Genomic DNA, 27,560 nt, shown 5'->3' on the forward strand with positions numbered 1-27,560 from the left:
ATGTCTTGTAAAAAGATGAGAATGCTTCGGATAGCTCAAGCTGAAGAACTCATTGATGCACTGGAATTGGAAGAAGTAGAAACAGGGAGTGGGCTGAATCGGGAAATGGGTTTGGGAAGGCCATGTGATACACGTTGGGGCTCTCACTTCAAAACTGTGAACCATGTCATCTCTATGTATGGTGCACTACGACGAGTCCTTCGCAAGATTGGAGACGAGTACCATGGTGCGGAGGCACAAGTGGCTCTATCCATAGAGACAATATTTCGATCATTTGAGTTTGTTTTCATGGCACACTTGATGCAAGAAATATTTGGATACACAGATGAGTTGTGTAGAGCTTTGCAAAAGCAAGACGAAGATATTGTTCATGCTATTGAGCTTGTTAGTGACACAAAGTATTACTTGGAGGCTTTAAGGACTGATGCTGGATGGGATGATTTTCTCACAAAGGTCACATCTTTTTGTACAAAGCATAAGATCAAAGTTGTTGATATGGAGGGTCCTTACTTTCCCGTTGGCCGGCCTAGAAGGGGTTTATGTAATGGTGTGACCAATTACCACCGCTTCAAGGTTGATATGTTTGTGGGTGTCATTGATAGGCAAATCAGTGAGCTGAATGGCAGGTTTGATGAGGTAAACACGGAGCTACTTTCTTGCATGGCAGCTGTCGGTGTCAAAACCGGCGGATCTCGGGTAGGGGGTCCCGAACTATGCGTCTAGGCGGATGGTAACAGGAGGCAGGGGACACAATGTTTTACCCAGGTTCGGGCCCTCTTGATGGAGGTAAAACCCTACGTCCTCCTTGATTAATATTGATGATATGGGTAGTACAAGAGTAGATCTACCGCGAGATCAGAGAGGCTAAACCCTAGAAGCTAGCCTATGGTATGATTGTTGTCCCTATGGACTAAAACCCTTCAGTTTATATAGACACCGGAGAGGGTTAGGGTTACACAGAGTCGGTTACAATGGTAGGAGATCTACATATCCGTATCGCCAAGTTTTCCTTCCACACCAAGGAAAGTCCCTTCCCGACACGGGACGAAGTCTTCAATCTTGTATCTTCATAGTCCAGGAGTCCGGCCGAAGGTATAGTCCGGCTATCCGGACACCCCCTAATCCAGGACTCCCTCAGTAGCCCCTGAACCAGGCTTCAATGACGACGAGTCTGGCACGCAGATTGTCTTCGGCATTGCAAGGCGGGTTCCTCCTCCAAGTACTTCATAGAAGATTTTGAACACAAAGGTAGTGTCCGGCTCTGCAAAATAAGTTTCCGCATATTGCCATAGACAGAATAATATTTACACAAATCTAATCTGCTGACGTATTCCGTAGCATGACGTCACACCATGGCCAAGTCTTTATTCGAATCGTTTTACTGTCCCACCTCAGCGCGTTTTAGCGAGGCGGTTTCCTTGGCACGTCTTGTCAAAGCAGAGATCGTGTCCCCTTATTCCGGGATTCTCATCAATACGGGCGTGGGTAACCCAACCGTACCCATTGGTATGTTTTCTCGATCAAAGGCGAGTCCCAAACGGTCGCGGGGAGGACCCTTGGTATTCAACCTCTTATAAAGAGACCAAGGCCTTACTCCTTTCTTTCAAACTCAAACGAGTTCGCCCTTCGCCTCGAGTTCCAACACCCAAGGCTCCAGATTTCAGGCGCTTCAGACCTTCGACAATGTCCGGTTCCGACCTTCAAGGCCGATGGATGCCCTCCTCCGTCACGGAGGAGGACGTGCTGAAGTTGAGAGAGGCCAGGTTCTTGACCGGCGAAATCTGGCATAGGCTGCCTGCTCAATGGCAGGTCATTCCCACTCCCAAGCCTGGTGAGAGTGTGGTGTTCATGTCTCACTTCCTTCAGGGGCTAGGCTTCCCGACGGATCCCTTCTTGAGGGGGCTCATGTTTTATTTTGGGCTGAAATTTCACGACTTAGCTCCGGAGTCCATCCTCCATATTTCCTCATTCATCATCGTGTGTGAAGCCTTCCTCCGTATTACTCCTCACTTCGGACTATGGCTCAAGACCTTCAAAGTAGAGCCGAAGATGATCGAGGGATGGCACGCGGAGTGTGGAGGTGCTTTTATAAGCAAGAATGTTGGTGCTCCATGGCCCGAGGGCTCTTTTCAAGGGGAGTCCAGCTTATGGCAACGAGAGTGGTTTTATATCACAGCTCCCAGGAGCACCAAGTGGGTGGCGCTGCCTGCTTTCCGCTCGGGTCCCCCGCCACGACTGGCGTCATGGGTCAATAAGGGGCTGGACTGGGGGTCGGCAAAGGACGTGCCCCTGTTGCAGGGCCGCATCTGAGATCTCCTAGAAAGAGACATCAGTCTGGTCGTGGTGACGCAGGTTATGTTAATTCACCGAGTTCTGCCATGCAAACGTCACCCCCTACACCTGTGGGAGTTCAACCCGGAGGGACCATGAGTTCTCCAACATTTTCTTGGCATGACGCCCGTGGAGATGTACAAATTGTTCTTCGGATCACAAGCAATGTGTCCGAACTTGACCGAGGACGCAGGCCTGAGCTGCAATCGCCCGAATACTCAAGTAAGTAGCCTTGTGCCCGGACTCGCTATCCGTATATTTATCATAAAATTGCCCCTAAAAGAGCTGTCCTTTAAACAGGAGTGGATAGCAAAAGCAAAGCTAATCAGGTGTCCGGCCCCCCTCCCCGAGACCACGCCGGTTCCCGTGCTAGTCAGGATGTTGGAGGTTGTGCCTTCAGAGGAAAGCGAGGGAGGGGACAAGGAAGCTACAGCCTCCTCGAAGAAGGTTGTACGGAAGGGAGGAATCGAAAATTCCTCTCCTCAGGGGAAGAAGAGGACCACCTCTGACGACCCGGAGACCATGGCCTCAAAGCAGGGGAAGAAATCTTCGTCAGAGGATCCTGCGCCGGGGGATACTTCGGCCGAATTATGCCCTTAAGGGGATCAGCCCTCCACCGAGCCGTAAGTAGAGAGGAGTTTTTCTTTTTAAGAAATGAGAGAAATCCTTGCGTTATATCTGAGAAGAGTAATCGAAAATTTACCTTGTAGCTCGGACCTTAGCCCTTCTCAGCAGAGCTCGTCTTCGGGGGATCTTCTTCCGGAGATGATGGAGAGCGGAACGCCTCCCCCTGCCGTACCGCCTTGCAAGGCGGGCGACCCTGAGGTATCGTCGCGGAGAGTTTCTCCGAATCCGGCAGGGACGGAAGGTAGTCATATGGCCCCCCAAGGCCCTCCGTGTCCGGCCTTCGAAGAGGGCCATCGGACGAGTCCGGCATCGTCTGGTGCGCGGTCGGAGGAGCTGAAGGATCTGCTAGGGCGAGCATCTATCTCAGGGGAGCACCGTGCATTGATGGGTGCGGTGATTGAGAGGATTTCATCCACAGAGAGCGGATTGCACGAGGCCGTCAGGAGTTTACTGACATGTTTTGAGGTACGCGAAATAATGTACCCTTTTTGGACAGTTGCGCATAAATAAGATGTGCCCTGTGTAGATAGTAGCCCCTGAGACTCTGTGCATTGTCAAAAGTGACGGCGCAGAGGATCATAATCCCAGGTCTAATATGCCGCCTTCATACGTAGGTGGCGAAGTGTCCGGTGGCAAGCCGGACTGATGAATTTGTCGAGCTAAAGCGGCAACTTGACGTGGCAGATGCCGACATCGCGCTTGTCAACAAGCGGCTTGACGAGGCACAAGGTATGTAATTCCTCCGGCGGCACCTGGTAAGAGGAGCTTTATGCCAGTATCTTACAATGTGTGCGCTTGATGCAGATGGTGCTGCTGCCATGGAGAATCTTCGGGCGGAACTTGCCCGAGCCAAGGAGCAAGCCAGGAAAAGTGATGCGGCTGCCGGAAAGGCAATTGAAGAGCTGAAAGCCGAACAGGCTGCTCACTGCCGAAGCAAGAAGGAAATGGCCGAGATGGCCGTGAAGCTGAAGAACGCTGCTGACCGTTGCAAGCTTCTTGAAAAAGAAGATCGGGCGGAACAGACGAACCTGGAGAAGGCCGTTGCCGATGCCAAGGATGCTTGCTCTGCGATGAGAGCTATGAAGGAGGAGCTGCATCAGGCCGGAGAGATCGCAGCTGGAAAGCCCTTTATGCTGTGGAGGAAGTTCTGTGATCCTAAACATGCTCCGTTAGACCGGATGTGGAGTACGGCGGACACCTATCTGGATTTGGCAGCGAGTGCCGCAGATGCGGCCGAACACTTCCGAGATCAAGAAGATCGCGAAGTGGAAAAGCTCTTTTGGTCGTAGTGAAGGAAATATGCCCTAGAGGCAATAATAAAGTTATTATTTATTTCCTTATATCATGATAAATGTTTATTATTCATGCTAGAATTGTATTATCCGGAAACATAATACTTGTGTGAATACATAGACAAACTAAACGTCACTAGTGTGCCTCTACTTGACTAGCTCGTTAATCAAAGATGGTTATGTTTCCTAACCATAGACATGTGTTGTCATTTGATTAACGGGATCACATCATTAGGAGAATGATGTGATTGACATGACCCATTCCATTAGCTTAGCACCCGATCGTTTAGTATGTTGCTATTGCTTTCTTCATGACTTATACATGTTCATATGACTATAAGATTATGCAACTCCCGTTTGCCGGAGGAACACTTTGTGTGCTACCAAACGTCACAACGTAACTGGGTGATTATAAAGGAGCTCTACAGGTGTCTCCAAAGGTACATGTTGGGTTGGCGTATTTCAAGATTAGGATTTGTCACTCTGATTGTCGGAGAGGTATCTCTGGGCCCTCTCGGTAATGCACATCACATAAGCCTTGCAAGCATTGCAACTAATGAGTTAGTTGCGAGATGATGTATTACGAAACGAGTAAAGAGACTTGTCGGTAACGAGATTGAACTAGGTATTGAGATACCGACGATCGAATCTCGGGCAAGTAACATACCGATGACAAAGGGAACAACGTATGTTGTTATGCAGTCTGACCGATAAAGATCTTCGTAGAATATGTAGGAGCCAATATGAGCATCCAGGTTCCTCTATTGGTTATTTACCGGAGACATGTCTCGGTCATGTCTACATTGTTCTCGAACCCGTAGGGTCCGCACGCTTTACGTTACGATGACAGTTTCATTATGAGTTTATATATTTTGATGTACCGAAGTTTGTTCGGAGTCCCGGATGTGATCACGGACATGACGAGGAGTCTCGAAATGGTCGAGACATAAAGATTGATATATTGGAAGCCTATGTTTGGACATCGGAAGTGTTCCGGGTGAAATCGGCATTTTACCGGAGTACCGGGAGGTTACCGGACCCCCCCCGGTAACCTAATGGGCCTAGTGGAGGAAGAGGAGAGGAGGCCTAGGGGCTGCCGCACGCCCCTTCCCCCCCCCCCCAAGTCCGAATTAGACAAGGAGGGGGCGGCGTCCCCCCTTTCCTTTCTTCCCTCTCCTCCTTCCCCCTAGTCCTAATCCAACTAGGGAAAGGGGGGAGTCCTACTCCCGGTAGGAGTAGGACTCCTCCTGCGCTCCTCCTCCTAGGGCCGGCCGCACCCCCCCTTGCTCCTTTATATACGGGGGCAGGGGGCACCTCTAGACACACAAGTTGATCTTCAAGATCGTTCTCTTAGCCGTGTGCGGTGCCCCCCTCCACCATAGTCCTCGATAATATTGTAGTGGTGCTTAGGCGAAGCCCTGCGACAGTAGAACATCAAGATCGTCACCACGCTGTCGTGCTGACGGAACTCTTCCCCGACACTTTGCTGGATCGAAGTCCGGGGATCGTCATCGAGCTGAACGTGTGCTAGAACTCGGAGGTGTCGTAGTTTCGGTGCTTGATCGGTCGGTCCGTGAAGACGTACGACTACATCAACTGCGTTGTCATAACGCTTCCGCTGTCGGTCTATGAGGGTACGTAGACAACACTCTCCCCTCTTGTTGCTATACATCACCATGATCTTGCGTGTGCGTAGGAAAATTTTGAAATTACTACGTTCCCCAACAGTGGCATCAGAGTCTGGGTTTTATGTGTTGATGTTATATGCACGAGTAGAACACAAGTGAGTTGTGGGCGATATAAGTCATACTGCTTACCAGCATGTCATACTTTGGTTCGGCGGTATTGTTGGATGAAGCGGCCCGGACCGACATTACGCATACGCTTACGCGAGACTGGTTCTACCGACGTGCTTTGCACACAGGTGGCTGGCGGGTGTCAGTTTCTCCAACTTTAGTTGAACCAAGTGTGGCTATGCCCGGTCCTTGTGAAGGTTAAAACAGCACCAACTTGACAAACTATCGTTGTGGTTTTGATGTGTAGGTAAGATTGATTCTTGCTTAAGCCCGTAGCAGCCACGTAAAACTTGCAACAACAAAGTAGAGGACGTCTAACTTGTTTTTGCAGGGCATGTTGTGATGTGATATGGTCAAGACATGATGCTAAATTTTATTGTTGAGATGATCATGTTTTGTAACCGAGTTATCGGCAACTGGCAGGAGCCATATGGCTGTCGCTTTATTGTATGCAATGCAATTGCGCTGTAATGCTTTACATTATCACTAAGCGGTAGCAATAGTCGTGGAAGCATAAGATTGGCGAGACGACAATGATGCTACGATGGTGATCAAGGTGTCGCGCCGGTGACGATGGTGATCATGACGGTGCTTCGAAGATGGAGATCAAAAGCACAAGATGATGATGGTCATATCATATCACTTATATTGATTGCATGTGATGTTTATCTTTTATGCATCTTATATTGCTTTGATTGACGGTAGCATTTTAAGATGATCTCTCACTAATTATCAAGAAGTGTTCTCCCTGAGTATGGACCGTTGCGAAAGTTCTTCGTGCTGAGACACCATGTGATGATCGGGTGTGATAGGCTCTACGTTCAAATACAACGGGTGCAAAACAGTTGCACACGTGGAATACTCAGGTTATACTTGACGAGCCAAGCATATACAGATATGGCCTCGGAACACGGAGACCGAAAGGTCGAGCGTGAATCATATAGTAGATATGATCAACATAGCGATGTTCACCAATGAAACTACTCCATCTCACATGATGATCGGACATGGTTTAGTTGATTTGGATCACGTGATCACTTAGAGGATTAGAGGGATGTCTATCTAAGTGGGAGTTCTTTAGTAATATGATTAATTGAACTTAAATTTATCATGAACTTAGTACCTGATAGTATCTTGCTTGTTTATGTTTGATTGTAGATAGATGGCCCATGTTGTTGTTCCGTTGAATTTTAATGCGTTCCTCGAGAAAGCAAAGTTGAAAGATGATGGTAGCAATTACACGGACTGGGTCCGTAACTTGAGGATTATCCTTATTGCTGCACAGAAGAATCACGTCCTGGAAGCCCCGCTGGGTGCCAGGCCTGCTGCTGGAGCAACACCAGATGTTATGAACGCCTGGCAGAGCAAAGTTGATGACTACTCGATAGTTTAGTGTGCCATGCTTTATGGCTTAGAATCGGGACTTCAACGACGTTTTGAACATCATGGAGCATATGAGATGTTCCAGGAGTTGAAGTTAATATTAAGCAAATGCCCGGATTGAGAGATATGAAGTCTCCAATAAGTTCTATAGCTACAAGATGGAGGAGAACAGTTCTGTCAGTGAGCATATACTCAAAATGTCTGGGTATAATAATCACTTGATTCAATTGGGAGTTAATCTTCCAGATGATTGCGTCATTGACAGAATTCTCCAATCACTTCCACCTAGCTACAAGAGCTTCGTGATGAACTATAATATGCAAGGGATGAATAAGACAATTCCCGAGCTCTTCGTGTTGGGGAACGTAGCATAAATTCAAAATTTTCCTACGTGTCACCAAGATCTATCTATGGAGTCATCTAGCAACGAGGGAGGAGTGGATCTACATACCCTTGTAGATCGCGCGCGCAAGCGTTCAAGAGAACGGGGTTGATGGAGTCGTACTCGTCGTGATCCAAATCACCGATGATCCTAGCGCCGAACGGACGGCACCTCCGCGTTCAACACACGTACGGAGCAGCGACGTCTCCTCCTTCTTGATCCAGCAAGGGGGAGGAGAGGTTGATGGAGATCCAACAGCACGACGGCGTGGTGGTGGAAGTAGCGGGATTCCAACAGGGCTTCGCCAAGCGCTGCAGGAGGAGGGAGATGTGCCATGGGAGGGAGAGGGAGGCGCCAGGGCTTGGTTATTGCTGCCCTCCCTTCCCCCCACTATATATAGGGCCAAGGGAGAGGGGGGGGCGCAGCCTTGGCCCTTCCTCCAAGGAAGGGTGCGGCCAGGGGAGGAGTCCCTCCTCCCCAAGGCACCTCGGAGGTGCCTTCCCCCTTTAGGACTCTTCCTCTCCCTTGATTCTTGGCGCATGGGCCTCTTGGGGCTGGTGCCCTTGGCCCATATAGGCCAAGGCGCACCCCCTACAGCCCATGTGGCCCCCTGGGGCAGGTGGCCCCACCCGGTGGACCCCCGGGACCCTTCCGGTGGTCCCGGTACAATACCGGTGACCCCAAAACTTGTCCCGATGGACGAAATAGCACTTCCTATATATAATTCTTTACCTCCGGACCATTCCGGAACTCCTCGTGACGTCCGGGATCTCATCCGGGACTCCGAACAACTTTCAGGTTACCGCATACTAATATCTCTATAACCCTAGCGTCACCGAACCTTAAATGTGTAGACCCTACCGGTTCGGGAGACATGTAGACATGACCGAGACGACTCTCCGGTCAATAACCAACAGTGGGATCTGGATACCCATGTTGGCTCCCACATGTTCCACGATGATCTCATCGGATGAACCACGATGTCAAGGACTTAATCAATCCTGTATACAATTCCCTTTGTCTAGCGGTGCGATACTTGCCCGAGATTCGATCGTCGGTATCCCGATACCTTGTTCAATCTCGTTACCGGCAAGTCTCTTTTACTCGTTCCGTAACACATCATCCCGTGATCAACTCCTTGATCACATTGTGCACATTATGATGATGTCCTACCGAGTGGGCCCAGAGATACCTCTCCGTTTACACGGAGTGACAAATCCCAGTCTCGATTCGTGCCAACCCAACAGACACTTTCGGAGATACCCGTAGTGTACCTTTATAGCCACCCAGTTACGTTGTGACGTTTGGCACACCCAAAGCACTCCTACGGTATCCGGGAGTTGCACAATCTCATGGTCTAAGGAAATGATACTTTACATTAGAAAAGCTTTAGCATACGAACTACACGATCTTGTGCTATGCTTAGGATTGGGTCTTGTCCATCACATCATTCTCCTAATGATGTGATCCCATTATCAACGACATCCAATGTCCATGGTCAGGAAACCGTAACCATCTATTGATCAACGAGCTAGTCAACTAGAGGCTTACTAGGGACATGGTGTTGTCTATGTATCCACACATGTATCTGAGTTTCCTATCAATACAATTCTAGCATGGATAATAAACGATTATCATGAACAAGGAAATATAATAATAACTAATTTATTATTGCCTCTAGGGCATATTTCCAACAGTCTCCCACTTGCACTAGAGTCAATAATCTAGTTCACATTGCCATGTGATTAACACTCACAGGTCACATCGCCATGTGACTAACATCCAAAGAGTTTACTAGTGTCACTAAACTAGTTCACATCATCATGTGATTAAGACTCAATGAGTTCTGGGTTTGATCATGTTTTGCTTGTGAGAGAGGTTTTAGTCAACGGGTCTGCAACATTCAGATCCGTATGCACTTCGCAAATCTCTATGTCATTTTGTAGATGCAGCTACTACGCTATATTTGGAGCCATTTCAAATAACTATTCTACTTGGAGCTATTCTAAATTGTTGCTCCATTATACGTATCCGGTATCTCTACTCAGAGCTATCCGGATAGGTGTTAAGCTTGCATCGACGTAACCCTTTACGACGAACTCTTTTACCACCTCCATAATCGAGAAAATTCCTTATTCCACTAGTTACTAAGGATAACTTTGACCGCTGTCCTGTGATCCATACTTAGATCACTCTTGTACCCCTTGACTGACTCATGGCAAGGCACATTTCAGGTGCGGTACACAGCATAGCATACTGTAGAGCCTATGTCTTAAGCATAGGGAACGACCTTCGTCCATTCTCTCTATTCTGCCGTGGTCGAGCTTTAAGTCTTAACTTCATACCTTACAACTCAGGCAAGAACTCCTTCTTTGACTGATCCATCTTGAACACCTTCAAGATCATGTCAAGGTATGTGCTCATTTGAAAGTACCATTAAGCGTTTTGATCTATTCTTATAGATCTTGATGCTCAATGTTCAAGTAGCTTAATCCGGGCTTTCCATTGAAAAACACTTTCCAAATAACCCTATATGCTTTCCAGAAATTCTACGTCATTTCTGATTAACAACATGTCAACAACATATATTCATCAGAAATGCTATAGTGCTCCCACTCACTTCTTTGGAAATACAAGTTTCTCATAAACTTTGTATACACCCAAAACTTTGATCATCTTATCAAAGCATACATTCCAACTCCGAGATGCTTACTCCAGTCCTTAGAAGGATTGCTGGAGCTTTGCATACTTATTAGCATCTTTTAGGATTAACAAAACCTTCCGGTTGTATCACATACAACCTTTCCTCAAAAATCGTCGAGGAAACAATGGTTCTTGGCATCCTATCTGCAAGATTTCATAAATAATGCAGTAATCGCTAATATAATTCCAACAGACTCTTAGCATCGCTACGAGTGAGAAAGTCTCATCGCAGTCAACTCCTTGAACTTGTCGGAAAACATCTTAACGACAAGTCGAGCTTTCTTAATGGTGACATTTACCATCATTGTCCGTCTTCCTTTTAAAATCCATATGTACCTAATAGCCTTACGACCATCAAGTAGTTCTTCCAAAGTCTACACTTTGTTTTCATACATGGATCCTCTCTTGGATTTTATGGCCTCGAGCCATTTATCGGAATCCGGGCCCACCATCGCTTTTCCATAGCTCGTAGGTTCATTGTTGTCTAGCAACATGACTTCCAAGACAGGATTACGTACCACTCTGAAGTAGTACGCATCCTTGTCATCCCATGAGGTTTGGTAGTGACTTGATCTGAAGTTTCATGATCACTATCATAAGCTTCCACTTCAATTGGTGTAGGTGCCACAGGAACAACTTCCTGTGCCCTGCCACACACTAGTTGAAGAGACGGTTCAATAACCTCATCAAGTCTCCACCATCCTCCCGCTCAATTATTTCGAGAGAAACTTTTCCTCGAGAAAGGACCCGATTCTAGAAACAATCCCTTATTTCTTTCGGATCTGAGACAGGAGGTATACCCAACTGTTTTGGGTGTCCTATGAAGATGCATTTATCCGCTTTGGGTTCGAGCTTATCAGCCTGAAACTTTTTCACATAAGCGTCGCAGCCCCAAACTTTTAAGAAATGACAGCTTAGGTTTCTCTATACCATAGTTCATATGGTGTCATCTCATCGGAATTACGTGGTGCCCTATTTAAAGTGAATGTGGTTGTCTCCAATGCCTAACCCATAAACTATCGTGGTAATTCGATAAGAGACATCATGGTATGCATCATATCCAATAGGGTGCAGTTATGATGTTCGGACACACCATCACACTATGGTGTTCCAGGCTGTATCAGTTGTGAAACAATTTCCACAATGTCTTAATTCTGTGCCAAACTCGTAATTCAGATATTCATCTCTATGATCATATCATAGATCTTTTATCCTCTTGTCACGACGATCTTTCAACTTCACCCTGAAATTATTTGAACCTTTCAATAATTCAGACTCGTGATTCATCAAGTAAGTATACTCAACATCTACTCAAATGATCTGTGAAGTAAGAACATAACGATATCCACTACATGCCTCAGCACTCATTGGATTGCACACATCAAAATGTATTACTTCCAACAAGTTGCTTTCTAGTTCCATTTTACTGAAAACGAGGCTTTCAGTCATCTTGCCCATGTGGTATGATTTGCATGTCTCAAGTGATTCAAAATCAAGTGAGTCCAAACGGTCCATTTGCATGGAGTTTCTTCATGCATATACACCAATAGACATGGTTCGCATGCCTCAAACTTTTCAAAAACGAGTGAGCCCAAAGATCCATCAACATGGAGCTTCTTCATGCGTTTTATACCGATATGACTTACGTGGCAGTGCCACAAGTAGGTGGTACTATCATTACTATCTTTTGGCATGAACATGTGTATCACTACGATCGAGATTCAATAAACCATTCATTTTAGGTGCAAGACCATTGAAGGTATTATTCAAATAAACAGAGTAACCGTTATTCTCCTTAAATGAATAACCGTATTGTGATAGACATAATCCAATCATGTCTATGCTCAACGCAAACACCAATCTCGATGGTAGAGGGAGCGTACGATGCTTGATCATATCAACATTGGAAACACTTCCAACACATATCGTCAGCTCACCTTTAGCTAGTCTCCGTTTATTCCGTAGCTTTTATTTCGAGTTACTAACACTTAGCAACTGAACCAGTATCTAATACCCTGGTGCTACTAGGAGTACTAGTAAAGTACACATCAACACAATGTATATCCAATATACTTCTATTGACCTTGCCAGCCTTCTCATCTACCAAGTATCTAGGGTAATTCTGCTCCAGTGGATGTTCCCCTTATTACAGAAGCACTTAGTCTCGGGTTTGGGTTCAACTTTGGGTTTCTTCACTAGATCAACAGCTGAATTGCCGTTTCATGAAGTATCTCTTTGTTCCCTTGCCCTTCTTGAAACTAGTGGTTTCACCAACCATCAACAATTGATGCTCCTTCTTGATTTCTACTTTCGCGGTGTCAAACATCGCGAATATCTCAAGGATCATCATATATGTCCCTGATATATCATAGTTCATCACGAAGCTCTAGCAGCTTGGTGGTAATGACTTCGGAGAACCATCACTATTTCATCTGGAAGATCAACTCCCACTCGATTCAAGCGATTGTTGTACTCAGACAATCTGAGCACAAGCACAACAATTGAGCTTTTCTCCTTAGTCTGTAGGCTAAGAAAATCATCGGAGGTCTTATACCTCTTGACGTGGGCACGAGCCCGAAATCCCAATTTCAGCCCTCGAAACATCGCATATGTTTCGCGACGTTTCAAAACATCTTCGGTGCCTCAACTCTAAACCGTTTAACTGAACTATCACGTAGTTATCAAAATGCGTATGTCAGATGTTCGCAACATCCATAGACAACGTTTGAGGTTCAGCACACTGAGCGGTGCATTAAGGACATAAGCCTTCTATGAAGCAATGAGGACAATCCTCAGTTTACGGACCTAGTCCGCATAATTGCTACTATCAACTTTCAACTAAATTTTCTCTAGGAACATAACTAAACAGTAGAACTGAAGCGCGAGCTACGACATAATTTGCGAAGACCTTTTGACTATGTTCAGGATAATTAAGTTCATCTTATGAACTCCCACTTAGATAGACATCCCTCTAGTCATCTAAGTGATTACATGATCCGAGTCAACTAGGCCGTGTCCGATCATCACGTGAGATGGACTAGTCAACATCGGTGAACATCTTCATGTTGATCGTATCTTCTATACGACTCATGCTCGACCTTTCGGTCTCTTGTGTTCTGAGGCCATGTCTGTACACATGCTAGGCTCGTCAAGTCAACCTAAGTGTTTCGCGTGTGTAAATCTGTCTTACACCCGTTGTATGTGAACGTTAGAATCTATCACACCCGATCATCACGTGGTGCTTCGAAACAACGAACTGTCGCAACGATGCACAGTTAGGGGGAACACCTTCTTGAAATTATTATGAGGGATCATCTTATTTACTACCATCGTTCTAAGTAAACAAGATGCATAAACATGATAAACATCACATGCAATCAAATAATAGTGACATGATATGGCCAATATCATATAGCTCCTTTGATCTCCATCTTGGGGCTCCATGATCATCTTGTCACCGGCATGACACCATGATCTCCATCATCATGATCTCCATCATCGTGTCTCCATGAAGTTGTCACGTCATCTATTACTTCTACTACTACAGCTAACGGTTAGCAACAAAGTAAAGTAATTACATGACGTTTATGTTGACACGCAGGTCATAAATAAATTAAGACAACTCCTATGGCTCCTACCGGTTGTCATACTCATCGACATGCAAGTCGTGATTCCTATTACAAGAACATGATCAATCTCATATATCACATATATCATTCATCACGTCCTTTTGGCCATATCACATCACATAGCATACCCTGCAAAAACAAGTTAGACGTCCTCTAATTGTTGTTTGCATGTTTTACGTGGCTGCTATGAGTTTCTAGCAAGAACGTTTCTTACCTACGCAAAAACCACAATGTGATATGCCAATTGCTATTTACCCTTCATAAGGACCCTTTTCATCGAATCCGATCCGACTAAAGTAGGAGAGACAAACACCCGCTAGCCACCTTATGCAACTAGTGCATGTCAGTCGGTGGAACCAGTCTCACGTAAGAGTACGTGTAAGGTCGGTCCGGGCCGCTTCATCCCACGATGCCGCCAAATCAAGATAAGACTAGTAATGGCAAGCATATTGAACAAAATCAACGCCCACAACTACTTTGTGTTCTACTCGTGCATAGAAACTACGCATAGACCTAGCTCATGATGCCACTGTTGGGGAACGTAGCATAAATTCAAAATTTTCCTACGTGTCACCAAGATCTATCTATGGAGTCATCTAGCAACGAGGGAGGAGTGGATCTACATACCCTTGTAGATCGCGCGCGCAAGCGTTCAAGAGAACGGGGTTGATGGAGTCGTACTCGTCGTGATCCAAATCACCGATGATCCTAGCGCCGAACGGACGGCACCTCCGCGTTCAACACACGTACGGAGCAGCAACGTCTCCTCCTTCTTGATCCAGCAAGGGGGGAGGAGAGGTTGATGGAGATCCAACAGCACGACGGCGTGGTGGTGGAAGTAGCGGGATTCCAACAGGGCTTCGCCAAGCGCTGCAGGAGGAGGGAGATGTGCCATGGGAGGGAGAGGGAGGCGCCAGGGCTTGGTTATTGCTGCCCTCCCTTCCCCCCACTATATATAGGGCCAAGGGAGAGGGGGAGCGCAGCCTTGGCCCTTCCTCCAAGGAAGGGTGCGGCCAGGGGAGGAGTCCCTCCTCCCCAAGGCACCTCGGAGGTGCCTTCCCCCTTTAGGACTCTTCCTCTCCCTTGATTCTTGGCGCATGGGCCTCTTGGGGCTGGTGCCCTTGGCCCATATAGGCCAAGGCACACCCCCTACAGCCCATGTGGCCCCCCGGGGCAGGTGGCCCCACCCGGTGGACCCCCGGGACCCTTCCGGTGGTCCCGGTACAATACCGGTGACCCCGAAACTTGTCCCGATGGCCGAAATAGCACTTCCTATATATAATTCTTTACCTCCGGACCATTCCAGAACTCCTTGTGACGTCCGGGATCTCATCCGGGACTCCGAACAATTTTCAGGTTACCGCATACTAATATCTCTATAACCCTAGCGTCACCGAACCTTAAATGTGTAGACCCTACGGGTTCGGGAGACATGTAGACATGACCGAGACGACTCCGGTCAATAACCAACAGCGGGATCTGGATACCCATGTTGGCTCCCACATGTTCCACGATGATCTCATTGGATGAACCACGATGTCAAGGACTTAATCAATCCCGTATACATTTCCCTTTGTCTAGCGGTACGATACTTGCCCGAGATTCGATCGTCGGTATCCTGATACCTTGTTCAATCTCGTTACCGGCAAGTCTCTTTTACTCGTTCCGTAACACATCATCCCGTGATCAACTCCTTGATCACATTGTGCACATTATGATGATGTCCTACCGAGTGGGCCCAGAGATACCTCTCCGTTTACACGGAGTGACAAATCTCAGTCTCGATTCGTGCCAACCCAACAGACACTTTCGGAGATACCCGTAGTGTACCTTTATAGCCACCCAGTTACGTTGTGACGTTTGGCACACCCAAAGCACTCCTACGGTATCCGGGAGTTGCACAATCTCATGGTCTAAGGAAATGATACTTGACATTAGAAAAGCTTTAGCATACGAACTACACGATCTTGTGCTATGCTTAGGATTGGGTCTTGTCCATCACATCATTCTCCTAATGATGTGATCTCGTTATCAACGACATCCAATGTCCATGGTCAGGAAACCGTAACCATCTATTGATAAACGAGCTAGTCAACTAGAGGCTTACTAGGGACATGGTGTTGTCTATGTATCCACACATGTATCTGAGTTTCCTATCAATACAATTCTAGCATGGATAATAAACGATTATCATGAACAAGGAAATATAATAATAACTAATTTATTATTGCCTCTAGGGCATATTTCCAACACTTCGCAATGCTGAAAGCTGCGGAGGTAGAAATCAAAAAGCAGCATCAAGTGTTGATGGTCAACAAGACCACTAGTTTCAAGAAAAAGGGCAAAGGGAAGAAGAAGGGGAACTTCAAAAAGAACAGCAAGCAAGTTGCTGCTCAGGAGAAGAAACCCAAATCTGGACCTAAGCCTGAAACTGAGTGCTTCTACTGCAAGCAGACTGGTCACTGGAAGCCGAACTGCCCCAAGTATTTGGCGGATAAGAAGGATGACAAGGTGAACAAAGGTATATGTGATATACATGTTATTGATGTGTACCTTACTAATGCTCGCAGTAGCACCTGAGTATTTGATACTGGTTCTGTTGCTAATATTTGCAACTCAAAATAGGGACTACGGATTAAGCGAAGATTGGCTAAGGACGAGGTGACGATGCGCGTGGGAAATGGTTCCAAAGTCGATGTGATCACGGTCGGCACGCTACCTCTACATCTACCTTCGGGATTAATATTAGACCTAAATAATTGTTATTTGGTGCCAGCGTTAAGCATGAACATTATATCTGGATCTTGTTTGATGCGAGACGGTTATTCATTTAAATCAGAGAATAATGGTTGTTCTATTTATATGAGTAATATCTTTTATGGTCATGCACCCTTGAAGAGTGGTCTATTCTTATTAAATCTCGATAGTAGTGACACACATATTCATAATGTTGAAGGGAAAAGATGCAGAGTTGATAATGATAGTGCAACTTATTTGTGGCACTGCCGTTTAGGTCATATCGGTGTAAAGCGCATGAAGAAACTCCATACTGATGGACTTTTGGAACCACTTGATTATGAATCACTTGGTACTTGCGAACCGTGCCTTATGGGCAAGATGACCAAAACACCGTTCTCCGGTACTATGGAGAGAGCAACAGATTTGTTGGAAATCATACATACAGATGTATGTGGCCCGATGAATGTTGAGGCTCGTGGCGGATATCATTATTTTCTCACCTTCACAGATGACTTAAGCAGATATGGGTATATCTACTTAATGAAACATAAATCTGAAACATTTGAAAAGTTCAAAGAATTTCAGAGTGAAGTTGAAAATCATCGTAACAAGAAAATAAAATTCCTACGATCTGATCGTGGAGGAGAATATTTGAGTTACGAGTTTGGTGTACATTTGAAACAATGCGGAATAGTTTCGCAACTCACGCCACCCGAAACACCATAGCGTAATGGTGTGTCCGAACGTCGTAATCGTACTTTACTAGATATGGTGCGATCTATGATGTCTCTTACTGATTTACCGCTATCGTTTTGGGGTTATGCTTTAGAGACGGCCGCATTCACGTTAAATAGGGCACCATCAAAATCCGTTGAGACGACGCCTTATGAACTGTGGTTTCGCAAGAAACCAAAGTTGTCGTTTCTGAAAGTTTGGGGCTGCGATGCTTATGTGAAAAAACTTCAACCTGATAAGCTCGAACCCAAATCGGAGAAATGTGTCTTCATAGGATATCCAAAGGAAACTATTGGATACACCTTCTATCACAGATCCGAAGGCAAGACTTTAGTTGCTAAATTCGGAAACTTTCTAGAGAAGGAGTTTCTCTCGAAAGAAGTGAGTGGGAGGAAAGTAGAACTTGATGAGGTAACTGTACCTGCTCCCTTATTGGAAAGTAGTACATCACAGAAACCAGTTTCTGTGACACCTACACCAATTAGTGAGGAAGCTAATGATGATGATCATGAAACTTTAGAACAAGATACTACTGAACCTCGTAGATCAACCAGAGTAAGATCTACACCAGAGTGGTACGGTAATCCTGTTCTGGAAGTCATGCTACTAGATCATGATGAACCTACGAACTATGGAGAAGCGATGGTGAGCCCAGATTCCGCAAAATGGCTTGAAGCCATGAAATCTGAGATGGGATCCATGTATGAGAACAAAGTGTGGACTTTGGTTGATTTGCCCAATGATCGGCAAGCAATTGAGAATAAATGGATCTTCAAGAAGAAGACTGACGCTGACAGTAATGTTACTGTCTACAAAGCTCGACTTGTCGCAAAAGGTTTTCGACAAGTTCAAGGGATTGACTATGATGAGACCTTCTCACCCGTAGCGATGCTTAAGTCTGTCTGAATCATGTTAGCAATTGCCGCATTTTATGATTATGAAATTTGGCAGATGGATGTCAAAACTGCATTCCTGAATGGATTTCTGGAAGAAGAGTTGTATATGATGCAACCAGAAGGTTTTGTCAATCCAAAGGGAGCTAACAAAGTGTGCAAGCTCCAGCGATCCATTTATGGACTGGTGCAAGCCTCTCGGAGTTGGAATAAACGCTTTGATAATGTGATCAAAGCATTTGGTTTTGTACAGACTTTTGGAGAAGCCTGTATTTACAAGAAAGTGAGTAGGAGCTCTGTAGCATTTCTGATATTATATGTAGACGACATATTACTAATCGCAAATGATATAGAATTTCTGGATAGCATAAAGGGATACTTGAATAAGAGTTTTTCAATGAAAGACCTCGGTGAAGCTGCTTACATATTGGGCATTAAGATCTATAGAGATAGATCAAGACGCTTAATTGGACTTTCACAAAGCACATACCTTGGCAAAGTTTTGAAGAAGTTCAAAATGGATCAAGCAAAGAAAGGATTCTTGCCTGTGTTACAAGGTGTGAAATTGAGTAAGACTCAATGCCCGACCACTGCAGAAGATAGAGAGAAAATGAAAGATGTTCCCTATGCTTCAGCCATAGGCTCTATCATGTATGCAATGTGTACCAGACCTGATGTATGTCTTGCTATAAGTCTAGCAGGGAGGTACCAAAGTAATCCAGGAGTGGATCACTGGACAGCGGTCAAGAACATCCTGAAATACCTGAAAAGGACTAAGGATATCTTTCTCGTATATGGAGGTGACAAAGAGCTCATCATAAATGGTTACGTTGATGCAAGCTTTGACACTGATCTGGACGATTCTAAATCGCAAACCGGATACGTGTTTACATTAAACGGTGGAGCTGTCAGTTGGTGCAGTTGTAAACAAAGCGTTGTGGCGGGATCTACATGTGAAGCAGAGTACATAGCTGCTTCGGAAGCAGCAAACGAAGGAGTCTGGATGAAGGAGTTCATATCCGATCTAGGTGTCATACCTAGTGCATCGGGTCCAATGAAAATCTTTTGTGACAATACTGGTGCAATTGCCTTGGCAAAGGAATCCAGATTTCATAAGAGAACCAAGCACATCAAGAGACACTTCAATTCCATCCGGGATCTAGTCCAGGTGGGAGACATAGAGATTTGCAAGATACATACGGATCTGAATGTAGCAGACCCGTTGACTAAGCCTCTTCCACGAGCAAAACATGATCAACACCAAAGCTCCATGGGTGTTAGAATCATTACTGTGTAATCTAGATTATTGACTCTAGTGCAAGTGGGAGACTAAAGGAAATATGCCCTAGAGGCAATAATAAAGTTATTATTTATTTCCTTATATCATGATAAATGTTTATTATTAATGCTAGAATTGTATTATCCGGAAACATAATACTTGTGTGAATACATAGACAAACTAAACGTCACTAGTGTGCCTCTACTTGACTAGCTAGTTAATCAAAGATGGTTATGTTTCCTAACCATAGACATGTGTTGTCATTTGATTAACGGGATCACATCATTAGGAGAATGATGTGATTGACATGACCCATTCCATTAGCTTAGCACCCGATCGTTTAGTATGTTGCTATTGCTTTCTTCATGACTTATACATGTTCATATGACTATGAGATTATGCAACTCCCATTTGCCGGAGGAACACTTTGTGTGCTACCAAACGTCACAACGTAACTGGGTGATTATAAAGGAGCTCTATAGGTGTCTCCAAAGGTACATGTTGGGTTGGCATATTTCGAGATTAGGATTTGTCACTCCGATTGTCGGAGAGGTATCTCTGGGCCCTCTCGGTAATGCACATCACATAAGCCTTGCAAGCATTGCAACTAATGAGTTAGTTGTGAGATGATGTATTACGAAACGAGTAAAGAGACTTGCCGGTAACGAGATTGAACTAGGTATTGAGATACCGACGATCGAATCTCGGGCAAGTAACATACCGATGACAAAGGGAACAACATATGTTGTTATGCGGTCTGACCGATAAAGATCTTCATAGAATATGTAGGAGCCAATATGAGCATCCAGGTTCCGCTATTGGTTATTGACTGGAGACATGTCTCGGTCATGTCTACATTGTTCTCGAACCCGTAGGGTCCGCACGCTTAACGTTACGATGACAGTTTCATTATGAGTTTATATATTTTGATGTACCGAAGTTTGTTCGGAGTCCCGGATGTGATCACGGACATGACGAGGAGTCTCAAAATAGTCGAGACATAAAGATTGATATATTGGAAGCCTATGTTTGGACATCGGAAGTGTTCCGGGTGAAATCGGCATTTTACCGGAGTACCGGGAGGTTACCGGAACCCCCCCGGTAACCTAATGGGCCTTAATGGGCCTAGTGGAGGAAGAGGAGAGGAGGCCTAGGGGCTGCCGCGCGCCCCTTCCCCCCAAGTCCGAATTGGACAAGGAGGGGGGACGGCGTCCCCCCTTTCCTTTCTTCCCTCTCCTCCTCCCCCCCCCCAAGTCCTAATCCAACTAGGGAAAGGGGGAGGTAGGAGTAGGACTCCTCCTGCGCACCTCCTCCTAGGGCCGGCCGCACCCCCCCCCCTTGCTCCTTTATATACGGGGGCAGCGGGCACCTCTAGACACACAAGTTGATCTTCAAGATCGTTCTCTTAGCCGTGTGCGGTGCCCCCCTCCACCATAGTCCTCGATAATATTGTAGTGGTGCTTAGGCGAAGCCCTGCGACAGTAGAACATCAAGATCGTCACCACACCGTCGTGCTGACGGAACTCTTCCCCGACACTTTGCTGGATCGGAGTCCGGGGATCGTCATCGAGCTGAACGTGTGCTAGAACTCGGAGGTGTCGTAGTTTCGGTGCTTGATCGGTCGGGCCATGAAGACGTACGACTACATCAACCGCGTTGTCATAACGCTTCCGCTGTCGGTCTACGAGGGTACATAGACAACACTCTTCCCTCTCGTTGCTATACATCACCATGATCTTGCGTGTGCGTAGGAAAATTTTGAAATTACTACGTTCCCCAACACGCAGTTCCCCAATCCGGAGCGTCCGCTGTCATTAGCCGATCGTTTGGCCGAATGGGCCAAGCTAAATAGGTTGTCCGGACTCGCCAGGAAGTATGTCATGAGTCATCTGTGGCCAGAGAGGCCAGAGCCGAAAAGTTATTTCAACTTGGTGCAGCAGTTCCTTGGTGCGGCGCCGCATATCAATGCGATGAAGAGGTCAGCGTGCATAGAGGGTGCGCGGATGGCTCTTGCCCGTGTCAAGACATACTGGGCGGAAATGGAGGCCACCGATGTTGCATCCCCAGACTCGGATGGAAGCCGAGTACCTGCCGAGCACTATTTTCAGGAAGTTCTGCAAGGCGCTCGTTTAATAGAGACGCAGTGCTCGAAGGATACTATATTCGAATAGCATATATTATTGTAAAACGATATTTTGATAAATTGTAGAAGCTTTTTATACTTGTGCCTGCAAGTATTATAATACCTCATGTGCGGCCGTTTAACATATATGTATATATAATCTGAAAGATGGCAGTTGTCGGCTTCAGCCCCCACGCACATAATGCAGGGGTGTTCGCAGAAGGCGCATTTTCACACTTGATCCAACGTCTTGGTCCTACAAAGGAGGTGATAGCGCAGTGAACTAGGCAATCAGACTATGATGCTTTATCACTTTCACTTAGCCATAGGAGTTTGACAGTGAGGCTACTTATATAGCCCCTGGTGGCGCATGCGCTCGCTCGAACTCGAGGCGTGTATGTGCCTGGCCGGGAAGCGGCCCTTCGTTAATGTGGAGGAATCCTAAAGATTCTGGTAAGTCATCGAGTGGTTGACCAGTCTCACGCTATATCATGACAGTCAGTTTTCGGCTTTCTCTACTGAGGTGCTCGCCTGGCCGAACCGGGGCACAATCGCAGTAGTTCTCCTGGTGCCGCCTTAGCCGATAGAGCGGAACGTAAGGTAGCAAAACACAGGAGCCGGGCAAACCCAACATTTGACCAAAGACATGATTCGGAGCTGATGCATATAAGGCCAAACTCGCGACGCCGAACACTCCCTAAGGTATTCGGTCTTTATGAGGGCGAGCGGGATAACACCCTTAGTAATAAGCCCCTAGTGTCCAGGTACGCGCAAAACTCTGACGTGGCCACATGCCAAAACGCCAGACTCCTCCTTGGTTATACCAAGAAACCAGGGGGTGTGTATCAATAAGAGACAGTAAAAAAGATTTACACAGGGTCTTAATCTGAAAAGAATCCTTGGAACAGGTCCCTGCTGCACGTCTGTGCCTCTGTCTCCGTTGTGCCGTATCCTGGACGGGCGTAGCACGGTGTTCATCTGTAAAAGAGAGGAACTTAGTTAAATAAAGATCGTGCCAAACATGAGTTATACTAAATAAACAAAGTATAAATCGAAATGGGTAAAATTGAGATTTATTGTCTCTTGTTTTATATGCGCGGAGCCCCTAGTACAGGGGTATACGGCTATTAAGCCTTTATCAATTGTATGTTTATGCCGGACTCGTCTAGCCGTGTCCGTGGTCTTGACAACCTATTTAGGTGCTTTGGCTGGTGAAGCCGCTTTATTGTGGGGCTGTCAAGGCAGCCGCACTGTCTTCCACGTGGGAGGAACACTCAATGTTTTCCCTTTAATGAGATGATGCCTCGTGGATCAGGCATCTTAAGCGTAAGAGATGCATAATGCGGTATTGCGTTAAAGCGGGCGAAAGCTTCGTGCCCCAACAGTGCTTGATAGCTACTTGAGAATGGGGCGATGTGGAAAGTTAGCTGTTCGCGACGGAAGTTATCGGGGGAGCCGAACATAACTTCTAGCCGGAGAGAACCCATACAACGGGCATCCGGGCCTGGCGTTACCCCTTGAAAGGAGGTTTTGCTATGGCGAATTTTTGTTGGGTCTATCCCCATGTTGCGGATTGTGTCCTGGTATAACGGGTTTAGACCATTGCCGCCGTCCATCAGGACATTTGTAAAGTGGAGTTCGCCGATTATTGGATCTAATACCAAGGCAGTCCGGCCTGCGTTCCGGATACTTCTAGAGTAATCCTGATGGTCGAAGGTGATCGGTTTTAACAACCATTGGCGAGACTCCTTTGGGATAGGCCGTATGGCGCGTATCTCTGTTGGCGCCATTCTGTTCGTCACGTGAAGTAAGTTTACTGTTTTGACTTCTTGTGGGAAATCCTTTTGTTTCCTGGTGCTCTGCTTGTGGGGTTCGTCGTCGTCCTCCCTTGGTGTGTCGAGCCCCTTGTGTTCGGCGTTGAGTTTGCCAAATTGCTTGAAAACCCAACAATCTCTGTGGGTATGGTTCGCAGGCTTCCCGGGAGTACTGTGTATTTAACATATCTTGTCCAAGATTTTGTTTAAGTTGGATAGCTCATCCCTGTTATCCTTGAGGGGCGTCTTTCTCTGATTCTGCCGCGAGCTTTTGAATCCAGCGTTGACCGCCGTGCTCTTTGGGCTGTTTCTCTTATTCCGGCGCTGGTCCTTGCTGCGTTGGGGTTTTCCGTTTCCATCCCTAACTTCGGATGTACTTGGGTCGCTGGTGCTACATCTTGCCAACCAGCTGTCCTCTCCTGCGCAAAAGCGGGTCATGAGGCTTGTTAATGCAGCCATTGTTCTTGGCTTTTCTTGGCCGAGGTGTCTGGCGAGCCATTCGTCTCGAACGTTATGCTTAAAAGTTGCTAGGGCTTCGGCGTCCGGACAGTCGACTATCTGATTCTTTTTAGTAAGAGATTTGTTCCAGAATTTCCGGGTTGACTCTCCGGGCTGTTGAGTTATGTGACTGAGATCGTCTGCATCCGGAGGGAGGACATAGGTCCCTTGAAAATTTGCCCGGAAAGCATCCTCAAGCTCTTCCCAACTTCCAATGGTGTTTTCGGGAAGGCTTTTGAGCCAATGCCGGGCTGGCCCTTTAAGTTTGAGGGGTAAGTATTTTATGGCGTGGAGGTCATCTCCTCTGGCCATGTGTATGTGGAGGATATAATCCTCGATCCAGACCCCAGGGTCTGTTGTTCCGTCGTACGCCTCTATGTTTACGGGCTTGAATCCCGCTGGAAATTCATGGTCCAGTACCTCATCGGTGAAACATAGGGGGTGTGCGGCACCCCTGTATTTGGGTGTGCCGTGATGTTCGGATATTTGTTGTGTTGCATTGCTTACTAGAACTTGCTTTCTTGGCCCATAGATAGATCTGGCTGAGCCATCTTTTTGATGCGGATCCTTTGGTGGATCGTGTGCCGGCTTGTGTGCAGCGCCGCTTGCCGCTCCATGCTGGCCATGCGGTCGTCTATCCGCCCGGGTGGCTTTCCTATTTTTTGACTGCGGGGGCTCTAAGGCCTCCTCGTCAAATTCAGGCAGTAGCTTTCGCTTTGGATAGCTTTTTGTGCGGCGACTGCCGCCATATTTGTCTGTGGTGTTGCGTACTTTGCTCCATCTGATGCTGAGTGCATCTTCCGCAGTTTTGAGCTTCCGCTTCTGCTTTTTCAGGCTACGCGCAGTGGCGACGAGCCTTTTGTGGAGGTTCTTCTGCTCCATGAGCCTATCCGGCGTAAGGTCGTCCGGACTGTTGTTTTCGCCGGGGATGGGGTGTTCGGTTTGTTTAGCCAAGTTGCCCTGTTCGGACGGTTGCTCGAAGGCATGTTCATCGTCCACCGGCTTGTCCTGCTCTATGGCTGGGTCTGTATGGCTGTTGTCTCTGTCGAGGCGGGGCTTGGAGCAGCGCTTACATCGCCGCTTTGATTGCTTTTCGAGTGAACAATCCCTCGTTGCATCCCTGTGTTCCTCGTCGTCGCTTCCTTTGGGTGTGTCCACCATGTATACATCATGAGATGAGGTGGCTGTCCAGTGCCTTATAGGCGTTGGTTCATGTTCATCTCCTACATCGTCGTCCATACCGTCGATGTCTTCGGAGTCGAAGTCGAGCACGTCGTTTAAATTATCGACAGTGGCTACGAAGTGGGTGGTGGGTGGGCTTTGAATTTCTTCATCATCCGCATCCCAACCTTGTTGACCATAGTCCGGCTAGGGCTCTCTTGATAAGGAGAGAGACTTTAGTGAATTTAGAATATCGCCAAAGGGCAAGTGCTGAAAGATGTCCGCGGCGGTGAAATCCATGATCGGCGCCCAATCGGGTTCGATCGGTAGGGGCACGGAGGGCTCGGAGTCTGGAGAGGAGTCCAGCTCCTTGGAGTCACGGGCTTCGCAGAGAATAGGGCTGGTGTTCGGCTCGATCGCCGTAGAGATTGCAGCCCCCGAGGCGGTGTCCAACCACCCATCCTCGATTGGCGCAGTTGGCTCCGAATTAAGGGTCGGAGCTGATGCGGGTGCGGCCTCCAGGGCACTGTTCGGCGGCAGAGCTAGATCATGCCCATCGTGACAGTGCGGCGCTCTCGGCTACGGCTCGAATCCGTCGAAGATCAAGTCTCCGTGGAGGTCCGCTGTGTAGTTTAAACTTCCAAATCTGACCTGACGGCCAGGGGCGTAGCTTTCAATCTGCTCCAGATGGCCAAGCGAATTGGCCCGCAGTGCAAAGCCGCCAAATACGAAGATCTGTCCGGGGAGAAAAGTCTCACCCTGGATGGCATCATCGTTGATGATCGGGGGAGCCATCGGGCCTAAAAGTGATGACACAGAGGAACTCTCAATGAAAGCACCAATGTCGGTGTCAAAACCGGCAGATCTCGGGTAGGGGGTCCCGAACTGTGCGTCTAGGCGGATGGTAACAGGAGGCAGGGGACACGATGTTTTACCAAGGTTCGGGCCCTCTTGATGGAGGTAAAACCCTACGTCTTGCTTGATTAATATTGATGATATGGGTAGTACAAGAGTAGATCTACCGCGAGATCAGAGAGGCTAAACCCTAGAAGCTAGACTATGGTATGATTGTTGTCCCTATGGACTAAAACCCTTCGGTTTATATAGACACTGGAGAGGGTTAGGGTTACACAGAGTCGGTTACAATGGTAGGAGATCTACATATCCGTATCGCCAAGCTTGCCTTCCACGCCAAGGAAAGTCCCTTCCGGACACGGGACGAAGTCTTCAATCTTGTACCTTCATAGTCTAGGAGTCCGGCCGAAGGTATAGTCCGGCTATCCGGACACCCCCTAATCCAGGACTCCCTCAGCAGCATTTTGTCCACTTCATCTATTTGCTGCTTATGACCAAGAGAAGTTGGTTAGGCTCGCTACAAAGTTTTATGCTTCCGATTTTACAAGTGATGAACTGGCAAGACTTCTATGGCAACTAAACATATATGTTACTAATGTGCGTAGAGATGAAAGGTTTCAAAACCTGAAAAATCTGTGCCAGCATTCAGTTATGCTTGTGGAGACAAACAAGCATGAACTATATCATATTGTTTACAAGCTTCTTAAGTTGGTATTGATTCTCCCAGTAGCTACTGCTAGTGTTGAAAGGGTATTCTCTTCAATGAGCTATGTGAAGAATAAGCTAAGGAACAAAATGGGTGATGAATATTTGAACAATTGTTTGGTTACATTTGTTGAGAGAGAATTTTTCAATCAAGTGAAGGATGAAGATGCCATCAATCTCTTCCAGAAAGGCGACCGCAAAGTTATATTGTAAGAAGGATATCATCACTTTATCAATCAAAAGGTACTTATGTATTATGTCGTTATGGTATGATACATTGAAATATTGCTACTACCATTGTTCTAGTGTTGTTTGGTTCATATATTGCTTGTGGTTTGTTGTTTAGTTCATATACTATATTTAGAGCAAAAAAACAATTGGGTGAATACACAGCCTTCATTTCCTGGAGCCGCCATCGAGTACTCCTCAGCCGACACCTCTGGAGAACGTTGGCGAAATTTTACTCTTCTTTCACTGCCTCGAGCCGTTCAACAGCGCCATCTTCACCGGCCGCCCCCGCGTCCTTTGCGGCGGCAATAGCTCATCCTACGTCTCGCCACACCGCTTGGTGGTTGGCCAAAGCGCGTCGCGGAGCTCGAAGAAGTGAGCCCAGACG

At 46.7% G+C, this 27,560-nt stretch overlaps 1 protein-coding gene across 1 annotated transcript; it reads left to right on the forward strand.

The window, feature by feature from the left end:
- Positions 1-27,157, forward strand: LOC147991709 (uncharacterized). Its single transcript, XM_087538775.1, has 3 exons — positions 1-663; positions 7,099-7,102; positions 26,700-27,157. Exons 1-3 carry the CDS (start codon positions 1-3, stop codon positions 27,155-27,157), a joined length of 1,125 nt encoding a protein of 374 aa, XP_087394901.1.
- Positions 27,158-27,560: the final 403 nt, after the last annotated feature.

The sequence above is a fragment of the Triticum urartu genome, chromosome 1A (assembly GCF_056163025.1).
Source record: "Triticum urartu cultivar PI428250 chromosome 1A, HENAU_Tu73, whole genome shotgun sequence".
Classification (NCBI taxonomy): domain Eukaryota; kingdom Viridiplantae; phylum Streptophyta; class Magnoliopsida; order Poales; family Poaceae; genus Triticum; species Triticum urartu.

Coding starts and splice junctions, on each gene's coding strand:
- LOC147991709 (XM_087538775.1), top strand. CDS start 1: ATGTCTTGTAAAAAGATGAGAATGCTTCGGATAGCTCAAGCTGAAGAA.